The 22695-nt window shown below is 43.1% G+C and overlaps 1 protein-coding gene across 1 annotated transcript; it reads left to right on the top strand.

Moving 5' to 3' along the window:
* The first annotated feature begins 2272 nt into the window (after positions 1–2272).
* Positions 2273–22680, top strand: MINAR1 (membrane integral NOTCH2 associated receptor 1). Its single transcript, XM_050967803.1, has 4 exons — positions 2273–3098; positions 10386–12734; positions 14319–14573; positions 19900–22680. The coding sequence occupies exons 2-4, from the start codon at positions 10437–10439 to the stop codon at positions 20095–20097; spliced, it is 2751 nt and encodes a 916-aa protein (XP_050823760.1). The 5' UTR covers positions 2273–3098; positions 10386–10436; the 3' UTR covers positions 20098–22680.
* Positions 22681–22695: the final 15 nt, after the last annotated feature.

Genomic DNA, 22695 nt, shown 5'->3' with positions numbered 1-22695 from the left:
TAAAACATTGCCATAAAAAAAGGCTCATCCTTTAAATACTAGAATTTTACTCAACTCACATCCCTTACAATAAAAACAGATGTGACTGTCTGGGTCCCATGACAAAGACGTAATTCTTTTCACTTCTGTACAAAGTGTTTCATCCAAGGGTCTCATCAGTGCATTATGAACGTGTGTAAGTATTGCCGTAGCTGTGACATCCATGAGCTCTTTGGGACAGGAGCAGTCCTTTTGTTCCGTGTTTGCACAGCATCTAGCACAATGGAGTCCTGGTTCATGACTGGGGCTCCTAAATGCTACTACAGTGCAAATAAATAATAATTGTGATGGGATCCTCCTGGGGTCAGCCTGGGATCATGGGACCACTATGCCCCCTGAACTCTCTCCAGCCTGGGTTTTCTCTCACAATGCCTTGCTAGTGACCAGCCGCATCCCATTCAGATGCTGTTATCAGTCAGCACAACCACATGTGGAGACCCCACACCCAGCTAGATTGCAAGAGTGCTCTCAGAGCCACTCATCAATCACACAGAGGAAGGCACCAAGCCAAATCCCCCCAGTTCCCAGCACTGTATCCCAGGAATATATCATCTTGCATTGATCAAGACGAGCAGTGCAAATTTATTAATTGATTCACCACTTCATCAATGGGAAGTGGAGCTACACCAGACTTTGTACCCTGAGCAGATTTGCCCCACAATTCATACAAACTCACTGGTAAAGATAAACAGTTAAACAAGTGTATTTACTAAAAAGATGGATTTTAAGTGATATTAAGTGATAGGCAAAAAGTCAGAATTAGTTACCAAAAGAAATAAAACATAACCATGTGGTCTAAACTCTCAACCCTATTAGACTGGGCAACAACTAGATTAAGCAGTTTCTCACCCTCCTGGAGATTGCAGTCCTTAAGGCCAATCTCCTCTGTTGGAGTCTTGTCAGCTTCTTAGTGTCTTAGCTGCTTGCAGGGTAGATGGGGGATGAAGATGGGCCAAACCTGGGCCCCCCTGTGTTCAGTTTTATACCATCAATCCACTCCATGTGCTTGTAGAACACAAGTCCAGGCATGTCTGGGGGGCATTGCTGAGTTTCCAGGCAAAGTTGAGCAATCCCCCTAGTGTGGCCTCATTGAATTGTAGCTGCCTTGCTGGACAATGGTTGTTGATGGGTTGTTTCACACCCCACCCGGCTGTTGGCTACTTTCCTTTGGGGAGCTAATATCTGGCTGATTCCCCAAATTTACAGCATGTTTTGGAGACAACCATACAACACAATTCTCATAACTTCATATACATTAATGATATATATTTTTGGATAGAGAAATGATGTTCAGCAGATCATAACCTTTCCCCGATACCTTACAAGGCATGCTTCAAAGGTAATATCACAATTATATATAGATGAGGAATGTGGGGAGTTACAGAGTGCTCCCTCAAGATACAGAACGTCACAATAATTATTCTCATTTTACAGATAAGGATACTGTTTACAGAGGCTAAGTGATTTCTCCCAGATCACACAGTGGTGTCACTGTTGGCTGTAGAACCCAAAGCTGCTGATTCCCAGAGCCATGCTCTAAGCACAATGTCTTTTGCACCATTATCATCACGGTTCTCTAGAGCAGAGTTTCCCAAATGGTGGGTCCCAAATCACTAGTGGGTCACAGGAAGGCTCTAGATGTGTCACCACATCCAGGGCCAGATTAACCCATAAATAGGCCCTGGCTAAGGTAAATGTACACTTCTCCTGGCCCAGTGCAGAGGGGAGGCCCCACATGGGGAAATTGGAGAGTGAGCTTGCCTTACACTCACCCCACAGGGGCAGTGCTAGGGTGCAGGGTGGGTCACAAAAAAGAAAAAAAAAGACAAAATGCAGCTGCAAACCAATTTGTGCAAAGTGGGAAAGACTGGGAAGGAATATGAAAACGGGTGGGCAAGAGGACGCAGTTCTGTAGCATGTCACTGTTCTTTGGACAGCTAGGGGTTTTGTTCGTTTGCACAGCTAAATGGAGTGCTGCTGGTCTCTGAGATTAAAATTAAACTCGGTTCTGGTGGTCAGTGGATTAAGAGACTCGTTATTACATGGTCCGTGACACTTCTTCAAAGGTCTTTGGAAGCCAGCTGCAGAGATAGATCGGTCTGGGTGGTGCTGCACAGAGCAGCGTGATTTACAGGGAGCTTCACTGGCCTAACATACTGGATCTTCCTTGGAAATCAGTTCAGCCTGCCCTGCACATTGGTGGTGGAATCTTGTGGTCACGTGACAGACTCTCCATGAAACCCGGGTACCAATGAAGACTCTAGGGGCTGCCAGGAGGATTCACAGACAGTTTGCCTGGGGGATTCCAGGAAGGATGGGGGGGCTCTGGACGAGCTGACGATACACTCTGACATCCCTGCTGGCTGCAGATCCCTACGGGCTGCAAAGGGAGTTGGGTCTAGACAGACAAACAGGGATTTTTCCCCTCCCCCCCCTTGCACCTTACACACACGATGTAAGTGACCAGGATCGTTCTGTGCGTGCGAGCCCGCGCTGCCCGCGGCCAAGCCCCCAAGGCAGGGGCTCATTCGGCGCTTTGGGGGCAGCAGCCTGGATGCTGCATCCCCTGTAGCTGCCCCTCCGCTTGGGCTTTGTTCCAACTCAGCCCGGCGCTTCCTTTGCAGCGAATTTCTGCCCCAGGCCAGCCCCGCTTGCCCGGCTGAGCTCTGGGAGCTGGAGGAGGGAGCGGGCTGCGTCCTCCCTCCTTGCTCTGCCTGCGATGCTTCGGCTCCCGGGCCCTCCAAGCTGAGGAAGGTCCTGAGCCGCTGACGTCTTCCACACAAAGGCAGCGGCAGGAGCAGCAGCAGCGTCCGGAGCTGCCTGCAGTGGAGCGTTGTGCTGGGGGCGGGGGGGTGGTGCTTGGCCAGTGCAGCCGCCCCCCAGTGCCAACCTGCTGCCCCCTTTGCAATCTCAGCCTGGCACCATGGGACCCTGCGGTGGCTTCCAGCTAAAGCTGTTCCTCCTCCTCCCTGCTGGAAAGTCTCTGCTGCAGCAGACAAGCCTGACATGAAGCGGAAAACACACATACACACAAACAAAAGACAGGTGGCAACTTCAAGGTAAGCGATGCGCCGGCCGGCCGGGGCTGTTGCTTGGCAGAGCAGGTACGAGTCTGGAGTCCTGGGCGCTGTGGGACGTGCTGCCAGGCGAGGGAAGAAGGTTTATTTGCAGGGGATTGAAGGGAGAGGGACTTAGCAGTAAAAAAAAAAAAGGGGGTCCAAGGGCTGAGCTTTCCCCCCCCCATGGCACCCCATTGCACAGCCAGGCTGATCCCTGCTATTTCCAGCTCATAGGAACGTAGCCAGCTCTCATTTCGTGGGGGCAGGGCCAGGGGAGATGTTTTCAAGTGAGGGTGAGGGTTTCAGGGGGGGTAGTCCCCAGGATCTACTTTGACCCCCTCCCCCTTCTGTTCCCCTGCTTGGGATCAATAGCACACGAAGCCCAAAGGCTAAGTAACAAGCCCTGCAGTCTCCCTGGAGCATTTCAGGCATCATTTCCCTTTGCAGCCTTGTAGGGGAAAGGGAGAGTCGGAATGTTGAAACTCAGCCCGTGACTTTGGGGACAGCGCCACTTCGACTCCCGCACAAATCAGTCTATTGAGAAATGGAGGGAATAACGTTCCAACCACTTTGCCTTTTCCCAGGTGCCAGTGTACCTAGCCCCAGGGAGCTCAGCAGGATTGGAAATAATCAGGGCTTGGGGTGGGGAGAAGTGGAGGGGGGACAACAACTAGTCCCCTGGCTAGAGAAGCAGACATCACTGGATCTGCAAACCAATTTGTGCAAAGTCGGCTCTGTTAGCTCTGTGCCTTGCAAAATGGAAAAGCAAAACCCAGGCTGGCCAGAGACAGGGTGAAATATTTTGGGGCTCATTTTTAACTCGATTCGCTATTTCGGTGTCTGTCACAGTTTGCAAGGATGCCTTGTTATGTGCAAATCACCAGGGGAAAAAAAATTAACTTGGAGAAGTTCTAATATGTTATTGACAGGACAGAAATTCCATGTGTGTATGCTGCCAATGATTGCTGAATAATAACCACCAGAAGTGATGCAGTAATAAATCAAGTAATTCATTCCAGTTTTAGAATGATAACTTTTACTTTTCCATGTCACACTGAGGATCTGAATACAGGGTTTCAGTTACATAACTCAATCATGAAAGTGTGAATCTGAGCATTATTGTGTAAGGAAAATCCTGTATCAAATGGCAAACATTGTTCAACTTGAGCTGTGACACAGCCATGAGAAAATGCTGGCTTTATTTGGAAGTTCAAACTTAATTTATGCACTGGTGGATTTCAGTAGGTGCTGAATTTTGTGGGAGTTGTTGACTCAGTGCCAAGCGTACAACATCCATAAAACAGCACATCCTGCTTTCTTTCAGCAGCCAGGTTTGTAAATGGAGTAGTTTATAAGGCTTGTTTCATATACAAGAGCCAAGAAACGGCAACTTGTTTCCAAGCCCATCTAAAAAACCAAAACAATACCAACCCCAGCTTAGATTCGTAGAGAGGATGCTCTGTGTATCACAGAGCACAAAGCATGCTTTATTTTATACAGAATATGCAGAATTACAGAAAGTCCTTGGCGAGAGCTAGTGAAAAATCCTCAGGCTCTATGGCCTTCACACTTAGATTCTTGAGGAGTGAATAAAAATCCGCTCTGCTGAGGCACGCTGCCAGCATAGAATTTCATACTTGCCCCGGAGGGTGGGAGTCACCACAGCCGCTGAAATCACAAGGTGACAGTCTAAAGAGACCAATGTGTCAGAGGCTGGTTGTGAGCAGGACTTGGGCTTGTGAGGGGATGGAAAAAAGGAGCAACTACGAATAGCATGGACTGGGCTACAAAAGAGCCGAAGAGTGAGGCAATAAGGCATTGTTTCCAGAGTACCAGATCCTGAGAGCGGGTGGGGTAGGAGCCAAAAAAAGCAGCTTGAGATGCTTTGTGTGTGAGGTTTCTGAATGCTGTGACATGAAGATGGGTTTGTGAGCACAAGAGAAAAAAAAACTACAGTCCATTTCAACATTCTGTGTGAGGGGGATGTCAGTGTGGGTTATATCTGGCACCAGTCGGACAAACTGAAGATTTATGAGTTCAGATTAATAGTGAAACAGCATAGTGGGAGGGAGGTGGAGGGGCTGAATTAATGTTCTTCAGCACTGAAGTAACTAGCTCAATGTGTATGAATTTATGTGAATATAGCTCTGTCTTTCTCTCTTTCGATCTATCACCTCTGCAGTAGTATTATAGGGTGGCCCATTAGTCACTATAAAAAAGCAGAGAGGGCTGTTTTTCTATCAGCAAATCAAAGGCAGAGGGAAATGATGACTGTAGCAACTGAATCTGTATATTAGCTGCACCTGCTGTGGATAGTGGGAAAGGGGCAGAGTGAATGTCAGAAACACAAATAAGAAGGAAGGAAAGAGCTGAAGAAGAATATGTGGATTGTCAGTCAGTGACCATAATTCAGGCTCAGCTAAGGATCCCTCCTATCCGATCATTATTCATGAAAGTACAGTGGTGGGACTCTGTGTCAAGTCACATGTGAGATTCATCTGCCACAGCAAAGCTCTCACACAATGAACATGGGCTTTTATAGGCATAACAGAGGGCAGATTTGTTTACACATGTGGGTGCTGCTGAATGTAGTGGCAGAAGCAGCAGCGGTTCTGGTAAAACAATCTATTGGAGATTTTGAATTCCTAGTGTAGATAAGTCAGCAAAATCTGAGTCTGAGTACTTATTTGGGAGATGAGGAAGAAGAGAAATATATTCTGGTTCCTCCAAGGGGAAAGACAAAGAGCAATGTACACAGATTTCCCACAAGGGAGGAAGTCAGAGGAGAGATATCACGTGGAGGAGTTAAGTCCTACCACAACTAGAAAATAGGCAGAACATGCCCATTGCAGAACAGAAAGTAGTCTTGGGAATGAAAGATGGAAAGTTAATACTCCAGGACTGCTTCTTCAACAATGGGTTAATTTTTTCTCACATTAACATGGGAGAAATGTTCAGTGTTACTCCATGTAGGGTAAGAAAGGATTGATCTGTGGTAAGCTTGTAGCTCATTTGAACACATTGAGACTCAGCCCCCATCAACCAGTGGTGCCATATGATACTGTATGTATCTATGCGATGGTATAGTTGTGCTATTAGAGTTGAGAAAACCAACTCTTAGGAGAGAAAGCTCTCTAGGTCAAAGTGACCCTCCCGGTGGTAATATAATCAAGTCATAAAAGATTAAATGTTAAGTAGCTCATTTCGTCAGAGGCCATATGGCAAAAAACAAGCTACAAAAACCAGCTAACTCTCTGATCCACCATACACATAGATTCACCGGAGAGGCTTCAACTGATCTATAACCCTTGTGCACCAGTCTAAGATATCTTCTTATCCATATTTTGGATCCTTTACATTGCTGCATGTAAATGTACCTTATACAGTTATAGTATACACACACACACACACACATTATACAATTGTTTTCTGCATCCTGGCTTGAGACAGAATGAATGAACGAACAACCAAGACAATATGTGGACAAATGCTTGGTTACTTGGATTTGACAGCTTACTGGGTGTCATTCCAGAAAGCATCTGTCTCGGGGGCTATGGGCAGTTACTGGTGGGTTTTACTTTGACAGAGACCACACATTAGCTAACATGCTGTTAAAACGTGTGAACACCAAATAAAGATGTGGTTTATGCCCAGATTCTTTTGCCTGGTTTTATCTCAGACAATGTGAAAAATGGGCACAGAATATGCTATTTTACACAGGACTTGAAACATTATTTTCATTGTCAGAGTCTGCCAGCGCATGGTCTTTCTAGCGAGGATGACTATACTGATAACATTCTTCTGGCACAAGCTCACAGGTTCTGTACTCATTTTAATACCTCCGATGAAGTCTGTATATTATGAGGATCACTACACAAGATAAACAGTTTACCCAAATTAACACCAGATGAGCCATCGCAATGCAGCTCTGTTACACACACCAGAAGGCTATTCATATGACTGCATGGAGAACAGGCAAAGGAGAACGTATTCTAGCTCCTAGACAGTGCACATTTATGGAAAGCCTCAGTCAGATTTTGCAGCCTGTCTTTTACACCAGAATGTTATTACCTGAATGTCGAAAGCTAAGCTCCTTAATCTGTACCAACCCCTTAAAAAAACAGTATTCTGATTATCAGAGGTGTTGAACAGAGAGCTCCCAGTGAACTCAGTGGAAGTATGAAAATCAGGCCAAACTTTGATTTTATTAATAATATAATACTTATAGCAGTTTTTGTCAGTAGATCCCAAAGCATTTTACAGATGAGGCCACCATCATTACTTCAGTTTTACAGATGTGGAAACTGAACCACAGAGGGGTAAAGTGACTTGCCCAACATCACCCAGCAGCACAGCTGGAAATAGAACAGGTGTGTCCTGGGTCCCAGTCAGATGTTCTATCCACTAGGACACACTGCCTCCGCTTATATGCAGAAGGATGGTTTGGGAGCCAAATTTTGGCTTTGGTCATCTGGACAGAGGAAACCAATACTTTGGTTCTATTCTAATAATAGTTAAGTGCCACTTTTGTGCAGTGTAGCCCACAACACAAAATATAGCCAATCGCTACACTGAATACCTTATTCCTCAAGACAGAGTACACAGAATGTGTTCAAAACTAAAGGAGTGAATGGAATGAGACTGTCAAGCAACTTGCCATTGGTGACTCACTGTTTGCACGCATTGGGAAGCAAATGAGCCTGTAGCAGGGGCCTGTATGGAAAGAAGGCAGTGGCATAACAGGGGGGTATTCTGTGTATTTAAATGTGAAAATGTATTTCCACATGAGGGCTTGAGAGAAGCTGTGAAGACTTATTGAAGGCAAGTTTTTGCCTTTTCTGGCCTTTTGTATGTTGGTGGTGAAAATAGCACATTTCAAGTCTCTTGGCAGGACTGGCAAAGCAGTGTGGCCATATTTGACTATCCCCATGGCCTCTTAAAGAGGCAGCTTTCCACTAGGGATTACATTCCCCTCTCCTCCCCAACTCCCCCCGAACTGTTACATGTGAAGTAAACACTCCAAGTATGTTGTATTTTTGCTGGCAGTTAGAATTATTTGGGCCCAGCACTTCATGGAAATCTCATTTTCAAATGGTGACCCATCAGAGGACTACAAAGAAGTGTTGATGAAGAGGTTGTGCCATGGAGCACACACTAATGAAGAGAAAAGGGACGTACCCATTCTCCTGTAGCCCAAAGGGTATGTCTACATCCCAAATGAATGTGTCATTGTAGCTTTAATCTAGCTAGCATGGTAACAAAGTGCCAGTAGGGACCCGAGCATGGGCCAGCAACCCAAGTACATAGCTAGTGTCCCTGGCAGGCTTGTGGGATAGATAGCTAGGCCATGGTGAAGCCCATACTGCCACTTCCTCACTACCATTGTTACCCACATCTGCTAAATGAAAGCTAGTACAGGTATGCCTACACACACTTCATTTGTGGCGCAGAGCCGAAGTGTTACTTTCAGCGCTGCTCTCTCGCCACCTAGCTCTTAAAAACAAAACATACAAACACTAGGAGCCCGGGAGAATCCCCAGGTCTATTGGTCTCTGAAAGTAGGGTTTGTGTTTGGTAGGACTGCCAGCATACACTGCAGCTGCCCAATTTCTAGCATATGGGGCCAGCTGGAAGGTGCATCTTAAATCAACAAGCAAGTCTGAATGTAGACTCGATTCATAAAGGCAGCCTACATTCTTCCTTTGGAAGATGCTGCTGTGGCATTTGCTACCAGTGCTGACATATGCTGGCTTCTGACGCTGACAGTGGATCACTCGTGAGTAATATCAGTTCGAGATGAAAGGCTGCAACGCACTCAAAAGGAATCCCATGTTCTAGAGCAGCACTCAAAAGTCAAGACATTTCTGACTGGGAAATGACTTTCTTATAGATGATTTAAAAGAAAAATACCACAAACCTGACTTCATAGCTTTACCATTTGGGTAGATACACAGCAGTTTATATGGCGGGGAGAATGGTTTTAAGGGCTGGTCTAGAGAGGAGCGAGAATGGGGAGATACTATAGCACTTTGGGGAAGGATTTTTGCCATTCCTGTAAAGAAGAAGAATACAAAGATTGTGACCAAACACAGAAATTGCCAGAGTGGATCAGACCCATCCATGGTCCACTAGTCCAGTATATCAGCACAAAATATTCAGATGAAGGTGAAAGAAATCAAAGAGTAGGCAGATGTGTAATAATCTGCCCCCCATGAAGATCTCCTCCTAATCCCTAATAGTTAGAAATTGGCTTAAGACCTGAAAGCACAAGGCTTTATATCCCTTCCAGCATGCTTGTTAGTTTTATGTACTACAAGTCTGGTTATCCATATAAGTGTCCATTTCCACCATTCTCCTGCCATTTATGGATGGCAAATGGGGCTCCATTCCCCATGTTTCTCTGGTAGTATGTCATAGTAGAGGACATTCTCTGCCCTTGAAATAGCCCATTCTTCAAATCTAAGCTGATTGGCAGTCAGCCATCTCTCATTTCCTGGATGGGTTTCAAGATCTAGTGGGAATATATTTTTAAACTATTTCACATTTTATTCCTGAAGCGAGCTTCTCCTAGGCTTACAAGTTATCTTAAGCTCATAGTCCTTGAGTCTCAAAGTTAGGAAAACCCATTTCTGCAAAGCACCAAAAGAGCTGATAAAAAAATACACAATTCAATGACAGGAATTATTTGCTCAAGTAAACTACTCAGCTAACTCCTCCCAACATAGCTTGTTTATCTGAGTCTTCCTGAGTGTCGCTGGCAATCAGATGTGGAAGTATCAGTGCTTCACGTAATGTGAAGCTGCTTTTTGGTTTAAGAGTGAAGTACTGGAATTGTAGCCACATCTGGACCTTTCAACATCTTCTTACAGATTCATAAGCCATTTTGAGAAAGTCCATTTGCAAGTATGTTAGGATTTTATGTCAGCAGTTCTTTCATCTCTGTATAGCTTGTGTTGATATTTTAGGGATAGATTGTGCAACCCTTACTCATGCTGGTGACTGCTCACACATGAGCACACCCATTGATGTAAATGAGAGTCTTAGGGTGAAATCCTGGTCCCACTGACTTCAATGGCAAACCTCCCATTTACTTCTATGGGGCCAGGATTTCACCCTTTGTGTGTGCGTGTGTGTGTAAGTGCTCACCAACATGAGGACAGGTTGCACAACCTAGCCCTAAATGTGTATGGCTGGTTATTCAAATTCTATGTGGGGTTGAAAGAATGTCCTGGATTCAATCTAAAGGTGATTTAAAATCTTTTTTGTTTGCTGTTGTGTGAACTGCAGAACTGGAGTACCATTTTCAGGCTAAACAGGAAAACTTAGCACGCATCAAGCATGGAGACCAGCCAGGAATCCTCGCTCTTCCTGGTGAAGATTCTGGAAGAGTTGGATACCAAACAAAACACAGTTTCTTATCAGGATCTCTGCAAGTCACTGTGCGCAAGGTTTGATTTGTCCCAGCTGGCCAAGCTCAGAAGTGTGCTCTTTTACACGGCTTGCCTGGATCCTAATTTCCCAGCAACTTTGTTCAAAGACAAAATGAGATGCACTGTAAACAATCAGCAATCAAAGAAAATCATGGTTGCAGCAGATATAGTAACGATATTCAATCTCATACAAATGAACGGGGGAGTGGCCAAGGAAAAACTCCCTGTTGCACGACAAAAAATGAGGAAGAAAGAATCAGTTGAGTCCTGCAGATCTGACACAGAAATTTGCAACGTGGTGGACTGTGTGACTAATTGCGAGCTGAGAGACAGAGAGTTTAACAGGGGCTACTCAGTTCGAAGGTCTTCCAAATGCAGGAAGGTGGATTGTAAAGATTGTCAACAATTTGTACCTACTTCAGAACCTAACTTTTTGCTTGGCGTTAATAAGGAAATGAAAGGCCGAGCTGCCTCGCTTGATAGGCTGCAGGCACTAGCATCCTATTCCATTGTTAACTCTCCTCCCTGCGAAATGCAGAGCACATATTTCCCAATGAACATTGAGAACGAATCAATCTCTGACCAGGACTCATTGCCTATCAATGCAACTATAAAAGAGACGTTTATTTCGAATGATGAGCCGTTTGTGTTGCAGTCATGTGTACAGAAAAGGAACATATTCAAGGAAGATTTTCATAATCTTATCACAATATCTCCCAATTTAATGCCACCCAATAAAAAGCCAGAAGATGGACATAGAGAGCCTCAGAACAGGAAAGAAACCTCCAAACAGGGTTTCTTCAACCACAGTTTTGAAATGCCATACAGCAGCCAGTACTTGAACTCAGTTTATTCTCCTATACCAGACAAAAGACGAGTAAAACACGAAAGCTTAGATGATCTCCAAGCTTCTACGTACTTTGGCCCAACCACTGTACTTGGGTCCCAAGATACAAAAAGATGGGCAGGAAAACCGAGTAAACAAATTGCATGGCCAGCAAAAAGCTGGAGCCTAAACACAGAGGAGGTACCTGATTTTGAAAGATCCTTTTTCAGTAGGAAGCAAGCTGAAGAGAATCAGCGATATCAGAGTCCAAACAGCCAGTCACCAAGTTTTCCTGCAGCAGACAGGCACCAAACCTATCTCAATCCCAAGGATCAAACACCGATTATGCAGGCTAACTATGCCATGAAACAAAATGGACACAAACCCAAGGAAATTCCCTCCATCATAGACATGGAGAAACACGACCCAATCAAAAAGTTTAGGGATAAAAGCATTAACTGCACTTCTGTTCAGCTGCTAAGCATTGACAAAACCACCAGCGTTGGGACACAAACAGAGCAGCAAGGGTTGGAACACAAAAAATGCAAGGAGTTGTGCGCTCCAAGTCAAACTAAGTATGGAGAGAGGCATTCTCTAAAGCAATCAGATGATGACTCTGAAATTGTGAGTGATGATATCAGTGACATTTTTCGGTTTCTGGATGATATGAGCATCTGTGGATCTACAGGAATTATGCAATCCTCCTGTTACAACAGCACTGGGTCACTGTCTCAGGTACGTAAATCTGACTATGAAAGCTCTCCTGAACACAATTTAACTAAAATAACCAATGGGAATTCTAGTAACAAGCTAGATAAAGTGGTCCAGTCAGATATCAACCATACAGATGATGAGCTAAAAACTAGTGTCTGCAAGTTAGTTCTCAGGATTGGTGAAATAGAAAAGAAACTAGAATCTCTGTCAGGTGTCAGAGAAGAAATCTCCCAAGTCCTGGGAAAACTAAATAAGTTGGATGAAAAAATTCAGCAGCCTGAGAAGGTCAATGTACAAATAGATCTTAATTCCCTGACGAGTGAGGTTCAGTCAGATGAGAGCACCTCTCCCCGGGTATTTCAGTGTCATAATGCTTCTCATGGAGGCAAGTTGGAGAATAACCCGGACTGGTGCTGTTCTGATGCCAGCGGAAGTAACAGCGAAAGTCTTCGGGTAAAAGCCTTAAAAAAAAGTTTATTTACCAGGAGGTCTTCACGGTCACTGACTGAGGAAAACAGCGCCACTGAATCCAAAATAGCAAGTATTTCCAACTCTCCTCGAGACTGGAGAGCTATCACATATACCAACCAGGTTGGCATGACAGAAGAGGAGAAGAAAGACAGAAGTGGAGTTGAAAATAAGGACTGGCACAGGAAATCCAAAGAGGTAACTTCTATTTAAACTTATATAATAAGCTTTGAAAAAAACACTCTAGCTATGACTGTCTTTGGTGCTATATGAAGCTTCAGGGCTTGGTAATATTCTGGCTGCTGTATTATGCTAGTCTTCATAGTTATCATAACTGAATTATTTCTTGCCTATACTTTCCAGGCAATAGCACAGCATGAAATGGTCAAGCTGTTCCTGAAAGCAACCCGCTCTTTAGAAAGGGACAGATTTGAACGACAGTTTCAGGAGAGAATGTCTTTCATATCATGATCACTGGCGGTATACGGACACGGAATAATTAAATAAGTGAAAAGAGCATAAGGAAAATTGTGACTGTCTGAAATACTCAATTTTTTTAAAGGGATATAGTAAAAAGTCCATTTTGGTATCTTCTATCAAAAATTATATAGTTAAAAGAACCAGAAAAAGATACAACTTGCTCTGACTCTCCTAAGAAAAAATCCTAGTTTGTGTACATTAAAATACAAACTGTTATTACGCTTCCTTTTTCTTCTGACTTTCACAGTCATTTACCTCTCTCATAACATGTATGTTAAATCTCCATTGTCTAGACTGCAACATTGCTGCGGTTCTCTTTCAATTACCCAGGAGGACTTGGTTCCTCCCTCCCTACAACTAACCACTCCCACCTTTGGAAAGTCTGTCACTGCTGCAGCAGCCCCTCTGATTGCTGCTCAGTTTAAATATTGGCTCCTATACTGAGCAATTTGTATTTCACTGAGATTAGGGCCCAATAGACAGGGCTGCTAGGTATTGCAACATTTCTTCAGAAGTCGGGAACATATTGCAGGGTGTGCTGTGGCCTGTGAAGGAGGAGTTCTTGGAGAGAATGCGGGGTCAGAGACTTCCTGGAGAGAAGGGAGAACCAGGGGTTTAGTGGATGTGTGTGAAATGAGAGAGAAGAAGCCAAAGATTTATTGGAAGGTTATAGAAACACGGTGGGGAGGAACTCTCAGTAATTTGAAGCATCCAAACTTTCATAGGTTTATCAGAGCCAGTGTGACCCTCTGGACCTTTAGAAATTCCCTGATCACTAATTAGAATGTGATCAAATGAACATCTCTAACACTGGAGCAGCATTGTGGAAAGTCTGGTATAAAGGTAACTGTTTGTGTATAGAAAGTATGGTCCCCCTTCCATTCAGTGTCAGTGCAGGGAGCAGAGTTCCCTCGGTAAATGTGTGACTTCAAAACAGCCTTTAGTCCAAAGGCTTTCCAAACCAGCTTGTTTTCTCTATAGCAAAAGCATCCCAGAGAGATTTAGCTAACCTGTAACAGTACTAGGACCAAATTTTCAGTGGCTACCTCTAACTTTGTGTCCACAATAGTGCAAATGCAGGTTTGTGCTTGTAAAACTCACAGTCTATTGGTGAGAGCAAGGATGTAGATTGGATTAAGGCCAGCTGAAAGCTTGGCTCTGGTTTGTGAGTTTATAATCATGGCTTAGGCAGTCTCAAACTGTAGATGTGAAAAGAATCTTTCCCCCCTCTCATATTTAAACTCCACCCCCACTCCCACAAGTCCTCTTTCTTCTCTGAAACTCTTTTGAACCTCGTTGCAGGGAGACAGGCAGTATGAAATCCCACAGCCACATAGACTCTCTAAACAGCCAAAAGATGCTTTCTTGATTGAACAAGTCTTTAGTCCTCATCCCTACCCTGCATCACTCAAGTCACATATGAAAAGCAACCCGCTCTACACAGACATGAGGTTGACAGAACTGGCTGAAGTTAAGCGTGCCCAGCCATCATGGACCATAGAAGAATATACCAGGAACTCAGGAGATAAAGGCAAGCTTGCAGCTTTGGATCTACAAGTGAGTCCCATTTGTTTCATTTTAGTGACATGATTGTGAAGGATGTTTACCAGAATGTTTATTTAATGGGGGATTTGGACAGCTCAGGAAGTTGAGCTTTCAACTTTTAGATTGCTGGCTCTAGATCCATCCCAGACCAGTGGTGAAGAACAGCTGTTAATGTTCTATCACTGTTCTATGACCTTTGAAATAGTTGGTGGTCTCAGTCCATTTCCTAGCGGACAGTGGTCTATAAAACCACCACCACCACTGTTGGAACTTCGTTAGACATCTCACAAGAGGGGTTAAGGAATGAATGGACATAGGGAATGAACTGAGCATTTATCCCCCAAATGGTGGTTATTCTAGTTCAGTTTTGATGTGCGTTAGTAAGGTTGGGTGAGGCAGAGAAGCTGGTGCTGCTGCTGCTTCTACTGTACGTGTTCAGTGCATATTACTCATTCTCTGTGTACATGTAGGGCTGTCAGCCTTGCCCTCTTCACAAGCATGAAAATCACTAAAAATAATTACAGAACACATTTTTTAAACTCTTTTTAAATTGAACACTGTTGTTATGGCTTCTGGAGTGAATACGAAAACAATAGTCTCATGAAGAACTGCTTCCTAGCTCTTGCTAGAGAACTACCAGCATGAACTCTGGATGTGTGTACATGCAACAAACAGAGCAAGGTGAATTATTGAAGGCTATGGGTCCAAAACCCAAACATGGATCCAAACATTCTCAGACTCTGGGGTGTTTGAAATCCGAACCTGCATGGCACATGGTCCCTACCTTCATAGCAGACTGACTATAGAACTGAGTATTCCCAAACTTTGGGATAGTCTAAACCTGGATCCAAATTTTGATCCCACCTCCAGTGAAAAAGGACTGGCATGTAGTTAGCAAAAAAATGTTTGACCATTAATTTCACAGAGAAATGTATAAAATGCCGTTCAAACCATGCTAAGGCAGTCACACAGAGACTAACATTCAGGGCCGGCGCTTCCATTTAGGCGGCCTAGGCAATCACCTAGGGCGTCAGGATTATTGGTGCGCGGCATTTTGCCGGAGGGGCAGCAGACAGCATGGTGGAGCTGCTGCAGTCGTGCCTGCGGACGATCGGCTGCTCCCATGGCTCCGGTGGACTTCCCGCAGGCACCACTGTGGCAGTTCCACCGGAGCCGCAAACCAGTGGACCCTCCACAGGCACGACTGCGGCAGCTCCACCGGAGCTGCGGGACCAGGGCGCGGGGTGGCAAAATTGCCGTACGCCTAGGGCGCTAAAACCCCTAGTGCCAGTCCTGCTAACATTTGGTGACAAAACACAAGACAGACTGTTACATGAGAAATCAACTTGGATTTCATGAGTGTAGAATGTGGGATAAGCATGTTTTAGACCAAAATGTGGATTTTTTCCCCATATGAAGCACTGCAGGGCTAAGAGGACCATCAGCGTCACTTCATGTACCTTACACAATCTGATATCAAGAGTTAGACAGCTCCAATTCTCCGCTGTGTCTGAGTTGTGCTGTAGTGGAGAATGATGGCTATGGAGAGCTGGGTGTGTTTTCCTGATCCTTGGCTGCTTGGCCCTTGTGGAATTTAAAGCATCAGGGGGCCACTGAATTTCCACCACTGGCATAAAGGTGGCATACAGACTTTACCCTAGTAGAGGATCAGGCAGCACACTCCCACTCCAGAATATCACTGACATGAACCCTCCTCCCACCGTTCTGGGGGAGGAAAGGACAGTGTCAGCTGCCACAGGACCTGACTCTGCCATCAGAGAGTTTCCCCTATGCAAAGAGGGTTCTCCATCAGCTGTCTCTGGCCATTTTAAGGCTACTTAAGTGATCTTAGCAGACCAGGGAAACCAGCCAGTATATTTTGACGGTCATGTGTACTTTGTATTTCCATGACGCAATAGCAACAACTTGCTCCTCCACCTCCAAAGAACTGTCAGATTACTACGTCTGCTCTGCAAAGCCCATGTCTAGACCCTATAATGAAGCTTACTGACAAACTTAACCTGGAAACAGACACACACTGATGTGTGTTTTCTTCCCAGCGACTGACTTTATTAGAACTGAATGTAAATACATTATACTTTAATGAACATTCTTATGGCTAGCAATGAAATGGGAAAAGAGCTGATTAACAGTAATGGGCTTTTTTTTTTTTTTTTTTAACTAATGCTTCTTCCTCCTGAGGTCAGTACCAGGTCAATATCAAGGTTGGTAGGTCGAAAACTAGTTGCCTTGAAAGTACAGCTCAGTTTTGTTTTAATTTTACATGCCTTTCAGAGCTTTATAAACCCGTCAGTCCTCTTCCCTCTATAAAATGAAGGCTTCAGCATTCTCTAGGTGAATATTCTCAGCTAGGTGACCCACTCACAAGACTGTTTTCAAACTACAATGGGGAACATATGTACATCTCATATGACATATATGTTAGGTGTCCATGAGATCCCACTGCTCTGCAAGTCTTATGAGGAACCAGGTTACAAGAATCCTACTTTCTGAAGCTTTCAAAGAACAAGTCACATTTATTTTTCAATATCCTCTATGTTCAGAAGAATGGAATAGGCAAAGCAGAGAAACAGTACGTATGTGCAAACTCAATCTACGCCAATAGTCTGATTTTTGGCTGAGTGGCATTGGGAGATAGATCTCCATTAAACAATGTTAACTGTTACTTGATTCTAATTGTCTAAGTGTTGCTATAATAGCTGTAAAATCACTTTTTCCACAGACCAAATAACTCAGTGCATAAAGTAAATGGGAGGAGCAAGTTTCCAGACAGTAGCTGCAATACCTGAATTAGCCAGTGAAGGGCTTGATCCAAAGTCCATTGAAGACCATAGGAGTCTTTCAGTTAAGTTCAATGAGCTTTGGAGCAGAGCTATAATGGAGTACAAAACCTGATACAGCTATAACACGACGATCTCACTAGAAATTTGTAAAGCATTATTTATTTGTTTATCAATCAAGAAAAGAAGCCTTTTTCAAAACTTAAAACTTCTGCAAAAATCTTTCATTTTTTAAAAAATGTTCAATTTTTCAGCAAAATAGTTTTTAATTTCAAATATTGAAATTTGTTTTGTTTTCTATTTCCAGCCCTTTTTTCCTTTATTCCTTTTTGTGGTCGAGTGTTGTAGAAGGAATGATGTCTAGGGCTTTGTCCACTTTTTCCTTTTGCCGCTTTGTAACTTTTCAAAACTTCCTCAACTTTGGAAAGAGTTACAGTGTGGCAAAAAGAAAAGTGACAAAGTAGGTGCCCCCCACACACACCACCAAGAAACCTGGACATGACGCATTTTATTGCACTCATTAGCAAAAAGGAGAGGAAGGGGAAAAAAGAAAATTCAGATTTGTTCATATACATATATATGAAAAAATTATATATCTTAATAAACACCAAACATTGTTCCATGTTGAACCTTGCAAAATGGAAACCCCTCTGGAATTTTGCAATTTTTCATAAAATTGTTTTCTGTTTTTCAGCCAACTCTAGCTCACATCTTTTCATTTAATCATATTGCATTTAGAAGAAACTGTGAGTATGTTTACACTGTAATTGAAAACCTGCAGCCCAAGCTTGGAAGTCTCCATTGCAACAAAACAGCCCTGAAGCCCAAGCCCCCCGAGCCCAAATCTGCTGGCATGGGCTCGCTACGGTTGTCTAACTGCAGTGTAGACGTACCCTGAAAGGTTCAATGGCAAAGTCTATTAGTTTTTAAATGTACTATTAGAATAGTGTGAAGCATAATGGAAATCAAACCATTAAAACATGAGCAATCAACACTGTATATTACTGCCAGTGAAATATTCAGATTGTGCCCTAAGGATCAAATACTGGGGCACAAAAAGGCATCCATGCATGTTGATGGTGAAATTCTGACTATGAGGGTATGATACATGGAAGTAGAATGTATGCTTCATGGCCACTTTCCTCCCCTCACCACCAAGCATGTGGAAACTCATAGTGAGCACCAGTATAGTTGTGTGTTTACATAATTTTGGAGGATGTAGCTGGGCCGAAAAGGTAGAAGCTGGGAAGTAGCCACTTTGCCCTGCATGATCACATGAAAAACCCATGGTACTTGTTTCAAATTTCTCCTGATAGTTGCAGTGTTATATATTCAGATCTTGCAAGGGGGAAGCAGTCTGCATCTGTGAACTAGAGGGCTAATGGCAGCATGGCCCCTAAGCCAAATGTACAGTCATGGTTGGGGGATGCCTGAAAAATCGCATGAAAGAGGCTCACCTTTTGTGGAGATGCTCTGAGTTCTCCAAATGCAGGGTTTCTCAAACGGGTCGCCGCTTCTGTAGAGAAAGCCCCTGGCGGGCTGGGCTGGTGTGTTGACCTGCCCCGTCCACAGGTCTGTCTGATTGCTGCTCCCATTGGCGGAGCTCCAAGTCAATGGGGGCTGCTGGAAGCAGCAGCCAGTACATCTCTTGGCCCGCGCCGCTTCCAGGAGCTCCCATTGGCCTGGAGCAGCGATCCGCAGCCAGTGGGAGCCGTGATCGGCCGGACCTGTGGACAGGGCAGGTAAACACACCGGCCTGGCCCACCAGGGGCTTTCCCTACAGAAACGGAGACCCCGGTTTGAGAAACCCTATCCTAGTGGTCTGACCGGGCTTGGCCATGGTTCCAAAGGTTCACGTGATTGGTAGCCCAACACAAGACATTACTGTAAGCTGGGGTTTCTGTGGTAATTTTTGCTTTGTTTGGTACATCCTGTGGGTTTCTACCTGTAAATTGGATCATTGGGTTTTAAAGATGAAGAGAAAAAAGTGAGATCTTAACATAAATACGCACAAAAACTCCTACCTTACTTGCACCATTATGTACGATGCACTATTCATCGCTAGAGAATAGCCATGCAAGAAATTGTATGAGAAAGATGAGGAGACCTCTCTTGTCATGCAGGTCCTAGCAATGAGGTTATGGTTATCTTTGTAAAACTGACTTTATAAGCCTGTTAAGAAAAGATTTCCCATCAAATGGGTTTTAATAATCTCACAAATGATAATGGACTAACAAGCACCTCCCTTATTCAATGGATTGAAGAGATTTTACTTACACCCAACAAAGTTTCCAGGAACCCCGTAATACACAAGAGACTTTGGAGCCATGGGGTGTTGTTCTGACTTGGCAATATGTTGTCATCTGTTTCAGTGAGTTCATGAAGTTGGCAGAAGGAAAGTTTGTGACATTGAGACAGCAGCATTAACCTGACTTTATCTCTACAGTAGACACATAACCAACTTTGGAAAGCTTCAGTCCTGCCTGAATTATTTTGACTGAGCCAGAGAATTAATTTTTTTTCCTTTTGACTTTTAGACTCAAGAATCTTTAAATCCAAACAACTTAGAATACTGGATGGAAGACATTTATACTCCAGGCTATGATTCCTTATTAAAACGCAAAGAAGCTGAGTTCAGAAGAGCAAAAGTCTGCAAGATAGCTGCTCTGATTGCGGCTGCAGCTTGTACAGTTATCCTAGTCATTGTAGTTCCCATTTGTACTATGAAATCATGAATCTGTGGACAGCTCCTTGAATTCCAACTGTGTATGTACATTCCAGATATCTCATTCTGTATTTTAAACACCTTGTGGCAAAATTGTAACAATTTGCTGGGGAAGAATGTGCTGAGATATCTGGTGAATAGTGTAAAAGACAAATATACGTTTTTGAAGAGTATTCTTTTAAATAACAAAACACCTGGTAGAGTTATAGTAACTCATTTCAAATTTTAATAGTGAGGTTTCCCCCCCCCCAAAGAATCAATATACTATTTTACAAGATTGGAAACTGATGAGGATCCAGGCAAAAGAGGAAAGTTGTCTCAGCCATGTGGCATTTAATGAAGATATGGATATTTGGCAGTTGCACTGTATAGAGGGGAATGTTCTATATGCATTTCATTAGGGAGCCAAGGGCAATATTAAAGCTCTCTACAATGTGAAAAACTATGAATGTATTTTATTTGTTTTGTAGTATTCATGTATTCCTTGATCATTTGATTGAAAACAGATTGTGTGATCATGAAAGCAGCTCATTCCTTTGTTCAGATTCAACGAGGGCTTTTTATTACCTGATCTTGCCCTGAGACCCGTTTTATTATCACTGAGTACTTAGGTGAAGTGCCATGTGCTGCAGACCAAAAAGATTATGTTTTAAAGCAATCAACAGGGGTTTCAGTGGCTTACATTGAAATAACATTTGTGAAGAGTTGGCAAATGCTCCCTGGCGAAAGGGTAGTCTTTACCTCCACAGACAATGCAAATATCTTGATTTCACTTCTTCCAGCCAACTGAACTGGCAAATCCAAGTGACACCTATTGCTCTGTTGCGGTTCTTGTGAATGTAATCTGAACAGTTCTAATTTTGTCACAAGTCTTTGTGCCTTTTAGAATGTAGATTAATAGAATTGTTTAATTTTGATATTTTTAATCCATAACATAAATCACAGCATAGTAGGTAACCAATGTGGATTATTTTCAACACGCCTTCTTTACAGTTTTGAGTGCTTACCAAACAGCAGACGACTGAGCACTTATATTAAGGGCACAGTTTTTCAGCACTAGTGGAAACTTGCTATTAATGCAATACATTCTACATAGGGGTTACTTAGCTTCAGTATTGATAATGAACTTAAAGAATAACATTGTGACTCTATTGTACAGCAAGCGGTCTACTCGGTCAGCATGTCCTGCCAGAAATATTGATTTAATATTTTAGCCTGAATCTGGGCTACAGGTAAAGGGAAGACTCAAATTGTGATCTAAGTAGCCTATTTAACCCATGCCTAAAGAAAACAAATAGCTGTACAATATTTCTCTTGAGTCAGATAGGAATAAATAAGAAATTTTAAAAGCTCTTTTCAGGAAATAACATGATCTTGCCCTTCCTATTTTTAAAAAAGGAAACTTTTCTTAATGAACACGCATAAATAGGTTACTTCGATTTATTTAGAAGCAGTTCCCAACCTGGTTATGCAGATGTTGGAAACTCACGTTGCTCATGGCCAGTGGGTATTTCAGGTGTGCCACTCCCTCACTTTTCACCTTTGGTGGTTGAAAAGAAGTGAATGAAAAGGTGAGTGTCAAGGGAAGATACATAACCATTTTAAATTTGCATCAGTTCCTCCCCCTCATTGGAGAACTATTCATGCACTATGCTTTATTTATGGATAATAGACATCAGTCACCATAGATCTTTCAGCAAAAAAACCCAACTAACTTCTTAATATGATTGGATGTCACATCCATGTATATCTTATAAAGATCAGCCCCTAATCTTAATCTTGGATCTGCACAACCCTGAATTTTGCAGGAGTGCAGATCATGATCCAAATTTTCTGGTTTGGGCTCTTTTCCAATATCAAGCTTTCTCCTTGGACTAAGATGTTGCAGGGATGGAGACAGTGTGGTAACAGAGGGCTGCATTTTTCATTGGGTGGTATCTAAACTTTAGAGATTCACATTATAAAAAGTGATAATTTAGAAACCACAGCATTTGTAACAGTATTACCAGCACTGTTACAAATCTGGCTAAGAGCTATTGTCTTAAAATAGTTAACATAATGCTGTGAGCCCTGACATGTTTTACCCAGCATCCGAGTCTGTAAGTACAGCAATTCATGGCAGCTGGATCCATACAGTCCTACACAGAGACTATACATTGGGTGAAACTTTGACCATACTGACCTGCAAGAATATTGTGGTCAATCTTGTGAACCAGTTACCACACTAGTATATACTGTATACTATATGATAGACTTTTGTATTAAAAATAATTAAAGATATAGGTACATTGTAATCCTTGGTGTAACTGAATAAAGTGTACTAGACAGTGTTACTCAATTAAAAGAACAATGAACATATTGAGCTGTTTTTCGTATTTATGCCTTATAAATAGAATTGTTATATACATTATGAAATGAAGCTGCAAATAATATAAAAAATTACATTCTGGGGGATAATCCTGCTCCTCTTACTCAGGCAAAAGAGTCCCATTGAAGTCAGCTGGATTACTTATGTGAGTAAGGAGAGCGAGCAGGATCTGTCCACAATAAAGTTTATAGGGTTTTCTTTTTCAAAAATGGGGCATTTGCTTAATGTAACATGTAACAA

Source organism: Gopherus flavomarginatus, chromosome 9 (genome assembly GCF_025201925.1).
Source record: "Gopherus flavomarginatus isolate rGopFla2 chromosome 9, rGopFla2.mat.asm, whole genome shotgun sequence".
Lineage (NCBI taxonomy): Eukaryota > Metazoa > Chordata > Testudines > Testudinidae > Gopherus > Gopherus flavomarginatus.
This window is presented reverse-complemented; position numbering and strand designations above follow the sequence as displayed.